General features: G+C 60.2%; 1 protein-coding gene across 1 annotated transcript; it reads right to left on the bottom strand.

Annotated features, from left to right (window-relative positions):
* Positions 1-1,395: 1,395 nt before the first annotated feature.
* Positions 1,396-7,800, bottom strand: CLDN15 (claudin 15). Its single transcript, XM_075564916.1, has 5 exons — positions 5,808-7,800; positions 3,481-3,645; positions 2,360-2,441; positions 2,158-2,274; positions 1,396-2,072 (listed from the first exon to the last, which is right to left on the bottom strand). Exons 1-5 carry the CDS (start codon positions 6,022-6,024, stop codon positions 1,937-1,939), a joined length of 717 nt encoding a protein of 238 aa, XP_075421031.1. The 5' UTR covers positions 6,025-7,800; the 3' UTR covers positions 1,396-1,936.
* Between the last annotated feature and the right edge of the window lie 20 nt (positions 7,801-7,820).

The raw sequence follows: 7,820 nt of genomic DNA, 5'->3' as shown, positions 1-7,820 counted from the left end.
TAAGGGGTACATGTCGCCCTGCGGAGCATAGGTTCCCAAATGTGTTTGACCTACCTCGCCCTTTTCAGAGGAAAAAAGTGACTCCACAAGCCCCCGGCAATGAAAAACCTTTGGTTCTGTCACCAGTCATCCAGGATAGAGTGTAGCTTTCGGCTTTGGCAGCCCTCCCCACCCCCCTGGGGGTGGCATCACCCACTTTGGGAAACACTGCAGAGGGGCTGTCCTGCCTGCTCCAAATTGTGACACTGTTTCATGTGTCAGTCTCCTTTCTGAGGAGCCCTGGCGGCGAAGTGGTCAGCTGTTGAAATCCACAAGGTGCTCTGCAGGCCCTTCTGCTCCTGTCAAGAGCTCCAATCTTGGACCCCCAGGGGCAGTTCTCCCCTGTCCTGTAAGGTCACCTTGAGTCGGAATTGACTTGATGGCTGTGAGTTTGGTTTTGGGTCACCTTTTTGAGAGAGAAAGCCATTCCTGTTCTGACCCAGGACATCACATGGCCCAAACCACACTTCCCAGGGTCAGTTCCTGTGTGGGCCCTTGCGCACCAACGCTGGGCTTGGCCGGGGGTGGGGTGGGGCAGCCAACACCTTGTGAAAGCTGTGTGGCCAAGGGGTGGGGTATCTATCTCCTTTCCCATCACTGTGTGTCCATGTCGGAGCAGCTGGGCAGGTACATGTGCCCCTGGATGCAGCACAGTGGGGGTCCTGGGTGACTATAACGGAGTTGTCCTGCTGGGGGCGGCATGGTTTGTGTGGAGAGAGGTGGGCTGGCATCAACCAGTAGTCCAGGTCTTAATTTCTGGGACATTTTGTCTGAGGTCATGGGGCGTTCTCCAAGGCAGGGTGACCTGCGAGGGGATGCCTGCCCGTCATGGGGGCCCTGGCAAGACAGGACAAGGCTGACGCAGGGCCAGCCGCAGGGCAGGGAGAGGAGTCATGGGTGTGAAGCAGACCCTTGGGGAAGGAGAACAGGATTTGGCAAGTGGGTGAGTGCAGACAGGAACGGCAGTTCGGGGGCCGGGGGCCGGTGTGCCTGAGAGCTGGCATGCAGACCTGGGTGGAGCTAATCAGCATAAGGTGGGGTAGCACCATGTCCCCTCCCCCATTGGATGCCAGCCTGTTTTCAAGGGACCTTGACTTCACGTCCCATTTCGAAGGGATACTGGCCCTTCTTAGTATCCTGGTCTGCCAAGTCTGCAAGTCACCCAGACCCACATTTGAGCTGGGAGTCAAGAAGCGGCACTCCCCCCACCCCTGTCCCACTCCCCTCAACGGCACCACCTCGAACACAGACCTCCAGAGTCTGGATCGAGCCACTCAGCGTCCTTGGGACCTTTCCTGCAGAAACACCTGATCTGGTTCCTGAGAAACACAATTTCAAGGGACTTGTCCGTTCAGGCCCAGGTGAGGAGCCTGCCCACCGGAGAAGGTAGGCGGAGAGGGCCATGGGGCTTGAGAACCCCACTGCTCCCAGGTCCCAGAGCTGGTTCTTCCACCTCTGATATGACCCCAAGTAACCCACAGCCCAGCCTCTCGCGCCGCCTGAGACCCCACCCTCCCCAGAGAGGGCGACAGGCTGGGTTTGCTCTGGGATGACTCCTGACGTCATCCTCACCTCCTGAACGGCCCACAATATACCTTTACTTCCACATGTAATTGTACAGAAACAGACGTGGGGAGGCCCAGCTCCCAGGTTCAGTAGCTGAAGGGCAGTTCTGCCTTGGGCTTCCAGGTAACCTCTCAGGCGGGTCCCCACCCTGGGAGGGTGCCAGAGGAGTGTCCCAACAAGTCAGTGCAGGGACTGCCCCGGGGCCATGGGTGTAGCTGCTCTGGTCCCCCCACATTATCTGGGAGGACAGGCGGCGGGGCTGAGACCCAGGGCCCAGAGGACCTGCTCTCTTGCAGGGCGCGGCGAGAGAAATGGCCACCCAGCAGGTCTCCTATACGTAGGCATTTTTCCCGTATTGACCAAAGCTGCTGTCACACTCATCATCGGAGTCCTTGGCGGGCAGGGGGGCAGTGAGGCTCTTGGACCGCAGCACAGACTGGGGGGCAGCCTTGTAGGGCAGCCGGGCGCTGTCCGGGAGAAGGGCTCTGTCAGAGGGAAGCTAGGGCTCTCCCACGACCCCCCAACCACCTGCCCACCCCCGTACTCCCGAACCTGATGGCAGACTCATCCTCCGGAGGACAGCAACAGTTGCTGAAGAGGCAGATGCCGCCCAGGATGGACAGCAGGGAAGCACTCCAGCCCAGGTAGAGGGCAGGGCCCAGCTCGTACCTGCGAAGGCGGAAGGGTGGTATAGTTAGAGGCCCAGGGGCCAGTCCCACCCACCGTCTTGACAGGCAAGGGGCCTCACACTCACTTGGTCCCACGATACAAAGAATCGAAAAACTCCCGGGTGATGTTGGAGGCATACCAGGAGATGGCCACCATGCCGCAGAAACCTGGGGAAGCGAGAGAAGGCACTAGCACACCTTGCTGCGGGCAGGTGGGCGGGCACCAAGCTCATGAGCAGCACTTTGACTCCCTCTCCCCAGCTCCCAAGCCTTCCCATTCCCTAAGGTTACCCTGAAACCTAGACCTCCCTCCAGATCCATTTCCCCCCTCCTCCGTGGCTGCGCCCACAGCTTCCCCCTCACTAGCCCTAGACAGACCTCCATCAAAAACCAGCATTAAACTCACTGCCATCGAGCCAGTTCTCACTCCGCCCTCTAGGGCAGGTTAGAACAGCCCTTTTGGGGTTCTGAGACTGTCCTTCTTTATGGAAGTAGAGAGCCCCATCTTTCTCCTGCAGAGCGGCTGGTGGTTTTGAACTGCTGATGTTGTGGTTAGCAGTCCGACTTGTAATCGCCAGGCCACCTGACCTGCCTTCTAAAATCAAGCTCACGCCCACTCAGTGTGTGACCCAGGACAGAGTAGAGCTGCCTCTGGGGTTCCCAGACGCTTAACTATGGAAGTAGAAAGCCTTGTCTTTCCCGGAGGGTTGTGCCTTACTCATCCTTCAACTGGGCTTGTGGTCACAGTAGCCTCTTCCAATTCCCCCCATCCTTGAAAGCACAGGAGTCGTCACGGCCCCACTGCCCAGAGCACCTGGCACCGTCAGGCTCGGCAGTGGCTGACCCCTGAGCGGCAGGCCTGGCCTTGGTGCTCAGCAAGTGGGGGAGGGGTCCTACAGAACTGGGCCATACCACCTGCCAGGCTGACTGTGAGATGGTGTGCACCGAAAAGCCTGGTGACCAACTGGTGGCCAGCCCTCGGGCGGTGTTTGTGTGTGTGTGTGTGTGTGTGTGTGCATGCACCTGTCCTGTCGGGATGACCACCCCCCGCAAAGTAGGTTCTGGGGGACCGGGTCTGACCCTCTTTGAAGTCTCACCCATGCACCCTGATGGATGAGCTTGTAGCCCAGGGACTTGGTGAAGAAGGGGTGGGCAGGGAGGGGCAGGGGGGGGGGCAGAGCTCTCAGGTCTGCTGCAGGCCAGTTACCACTCAGTAGGTGCAGGGCTCCTGCGATGGCCGCCATCCTGGCTTTCTGGGAGAGCCCCATGCTCCCGAGGTTGGTGCAGCGCAGCCCTATGATGCCCAGGAAGAGGCCCAGGAAGCCCAGGAGGAGGGCGGTGATCATGAGCGCCCGGCAGGCCTGGATATACCCTGGGGAGGGCCAGAGGCACAACCGTCAGCCTACCCCCCCTCCCCCAGAGCCTGCCCCTCCCCTATCCGGTCAGGCCCCCCAGCCCCGCCCCAGCCTCTCGGGTTCCCAGCAGTCACACCTGCTCCAGGAAACCCACGAGGAACTCGCCTCGCCCCCAGCCCGATGCCCTTTGCTTAGACCTTCATTAACAGAGCGCTCGGCCTCAGCCCTAGCAGGAATGGGGGTAGGGGCTGGGGGCACTGCCCAGCTCAGTGTGGAAGGTGCAGCAGCATCTCTGACCACGAGATGCCAGGAGCAACCACCCCACCCAGCGGCGACCACTGAGTGCATTTCCAGACACTGGCGAATGTCCCCTGGGACCACGCTTTCCCTGTGGAACCATGTGGACACATTCTGTGTGTCTGATAGAAACCGCACCCGCTTCCTGCGGGCACCTGGTTCCCATTCGGGCTCCTTCTAAGAGCCACCAGGAGGGGGCAGTGGTGGCCTACCCCAGAGGGCACAGGGCATTTCTAATCTGGAGGTGGGGTTCCTGGCCCATGGCCAACCAATCCAAATCAGACTAGTCCAGTTGTCTCAGGGCCTCAGTTTCCCCTTTCGTAAAGCTGAAAGGAGCCTTTGGCTCCTTTTTGGCCCCCTCCCCCATCTCCTGCCCTTCATAGCTGCCAACAACTCCCAAGGACCTTGTACCCCTTTCCCGGGCAGGCGGGCGGGGCAGTGTCATCAGGGAGCCAAGGGGGAAAGGCCAAGAGATGTGAAGACTTGGGGAGTGGGTGGGAGGGAGGAAGGAGGAGGGCCAAAGTTCCCCAGCAGCGCCTTCTCACTCCGTCACTCCCTCTGGGGCTCCCGCCTCCTCCCACCCAGTCCCACAGCCGCCTACACCAGGGCCAGAGACCAAGTCTGGCTTCCCAGGCTGCTCTGGGAGTGGCCAGTGGGACCTGATGAAATGACAGACACCCACAGGCTGGAGCCCAAATCTAGCTCCGTCTCCTACCTCGGCTTCTGGGGGAAGGGTGCATGGCCTAGCAGGGGGCTCCAACTGCCCCCAGCAGCAGGGTGGCTGTGGGTGCTCAATGCGCTCACGGACATGGGTGTAACTAGCGTGACTCCAGAGCCCAGGTGACGCCAAGAAGGGGCAGTTGTGCCCTCTGCACATCCCCTCTAGTGTCCCTGTGCACCAGGCCCTCTCTCAGGCCTAGGGCAGGACTTCCAAGTGGGGCTTCTCTTGGGTGGATGGACTCTTCAGCAAAGTCTCCTCCGCACGCAGGAGGTGTCCAATGCTTGAGCTTATGCTGGGGTTGGGGCTGGGGGAGGTGGGCATGCTGAGGCTGTCCCTTTGGGCACTCAACACGGGGCTTCCAGCCTAGGTCCTACTCAAACTTTCATATAAATGACTAAGTAACTACTTCACACACACACACACACACACGTGCGCGCGCGCACAAAAGTCTAAAACTGCATGGGAAAAGCCCATTACTTTTCATTCCATTTTCCCAGGAACTTGCTGAAGCCTCTGCACATGAGTATAAGGCAGGGGGGGTGGTGGAACTTGCGGGGTACTTGGTATGGAAGAAACGGGGGAACGTACGAGCCCCTGCTTTGTGAGACACCCGACAGTGGCAAGAGCTGCTCCCCTAGATTTGAGCCTTAGCAGGGGCATAGGATACATCAAGGACCCCTAAACCTCTGGGAGAGAATTTGGGGGATCTGTTTCATACCCAGTGTTAACCTCAGTTCCCCTCTCGCACCAGCCATCCATAGGATGATGCCAGGAGAGCAAGCGGGACCCAGGAGGACCCCATGGGAGGGGTTGGGGAGTGAGCACACACAGGACCACCTCCTCTTGGTCTCTAGCACGGAGGTCACGCTCCCCTAGGGAAGTGACAGGGGGCCAGCAGGAAGTAGTGTATGCTATACGCAGCCGAGAGACCGGGTCTGGTCCTGAGCTGTAGGCTCTAGCCCTCCCTTGAAAAACCCACTGAACTGAGAACCCCAAACCCAGGAAACACGCCCCCACACAAACACACCCACACCCTATCTCTGCCCAGGCTCTCAGAGCACCCAAGTCTGGCCATGAGCAGTGCCCATCTTCCCCAGGGCACTCTCCTTCCAACCTCCCTGCCCCCCTCTGCTCCCCGAGCCGAGCCTCCAAACCCAGTACCAGAGAGGGCCAGCATGGACGGGAACTGCCAGCAGTTGTAGACTCCCAAGGAGTCCGTAGCACAGCTGTGCCAGAGGTTCTCGAAGATGGTGTTGGTGGTGATGACGCTCCCATGCACGGTGGACACCCGCCAGGAGCTGTGTGGCAGGGTCACCCCCAGCAGCAGCAGCCCCAGCGCTCCCAGGAAGAAGCCAAAGGTCTCTACAGCCATCGACATGGTGGGAGGCAGGGTCCTGAGGGGCGCCTGGACCTAGGCCCCAGGGAATGGGAGGGAAAGAACCCCCAGGGGGGCAATTGGAAGGGTCTTTGGCTGAGGCAGGCTGGGGAGGACCAGGGCTGGTCCAGCTGCAGGCTCAGCTTCACCTGCCCGTCGGATCCCTGCTGCCTGGTAGATCCAGGAGTGCGCTGAGCCCTGCACGCAGGAGCTGCAGCTGTTGACTGGGCGATGGAGGGAATAAATGCATCGGCCAAAAGTCCACTCCCTCCCCCCCCCTGCTGCTTCTGGGCCAACCCGGGGCGGGCTCCCCGCCCCACAAGGGTGGGGGGAGATGACTTACCGGGGAGTGACTTAACGGATATACGCAGCATGGAGGGGCCCGGGAGGCATTTCAAAGCAAGAGGAAGCATATGTCTGATTCAACTTCCATCAGGGGCCCCCAAGAGTGGAGTAAGAGGGACGCTGAGGGACACCAACTGCAGACAGACACAGACAACACAGGCAGGCCCGCTTATCATGCCGTGCCCCCAACCCCACTGCAGCCTTTGTGGAGAGAGGGAACCATGTCCCCTCTAGATGGCCAGCCAAGGAATGCAAAGCCCTCACTCTGGGGGGGGGGGGTGAGGGGGGGGCCAGGGGGGAAACCTGCAGCTGCCAGGAAGAGCAGGGATGGAGAGTGGGAGAAACCGATCAGCCGGGTCTGGATGAGACTCCCTCATGGGCCAACGTATCAGCCAGCAATGTAGGCACACATCCCTAGCTCCACTGTGCTGTCCTCTGCTTCTGTAAACTAGAGGGCAGCACTTAGCTCAAGGGTTGTCCCAAGAAGCATGACCACAGATCAAAGCTCTCAGCACATCTGACCGGCCTGACCACTGGGAACCTGGGTCTGGGGGCCATGGGAGACTACTTGAACTCTAATCTGCCCCTTGACAGGTTGATCTGATTCTCAGCAAGGAGCTCGGCCCTGCTGCCAAAGGGCTGGCATGGAGATACATCCCAAGCCCAGAGCCGGCTCAGGGGCTTATCGCCCTAACAAGCTGTTATCAAGAGCTGTCACCAGCTCCATTAACTGTGATGGATTAGAAACCTCGGAACACCTGTCCGAATCTGACTGGCCTTATTTCCTGCCAAGAAGCCCAAGGCCAGAGCCCCGGCCACCCCTGCCCTCTGGCAAGTGGGAGCTAGGCTGTGTCTGAGGAGCCACTCCACCCAGGCCTGTTGGGTGTCACTGAGCTGGCGGGAGCACTTGCTGCGAGTGGGACGCCCTCCCCCCTTCGCTGTGGCAGGCTACTCCAGTGCTCCTGCTCCTCAGGTACCTCCCTCGCCTTCCCTCTGTCCCTACCCCACGATCTGGGCTGGTCCTGGTTGTGGAATGAACAGTATGCAAGGGTAGCTAGACAAGCCCACTTGGAGCCTGGCACAAAAAGGTTTGGGCAGAGCACACTGGGTGGGACTGGCCCCAGCCTTCCACCTCGCTGGGTAGTCCGAACCTTCAACCTCTGGAGCTGCCAGCCCCCTCCCCTGAAGAGGCCGGGGTAAGAGGCGGAAGTTCAGGGGGAAAGTCTGGAGGAAGCCAAGTGGGGAGCCCGGCCCCCTGTGGAAAACTCCACTGGCTGGAGGCGGCTTGAGTGGGTCAGGGGAGACAGGATGCAGGGAAGGGCAGTGGCCCCTCCACTGTGCCTGGCCAGCTGCCAGCTACCTCCTGCTCCCAGGATTCTCGGACTGAGCGAAGGCTGCCTCCCGAACTGCAGACCACTGCTCCAGGCTCAGGCTGGGGGGAAGGTGGAGGAAGG

Source organism: Tenrec ecaudatus, chromosome 12 (assembly GCF_050624435.1).
Source record: "Tenrec ecaudatus isolate mTenEca1 chromosome 12, mTenEca1.hap1, whole genome shotgun sequence".
NCBI lineage: Eukaryota > Metazoa > Chordata > Mammalia > Afrosoricida > Tenrecidae > Tenrec > Tenrec ecaudatus.
Note: the sequence above shows the minus strand (reverse complement) of the source record. Positions and strands in the feature narration are given on the sequence as shown.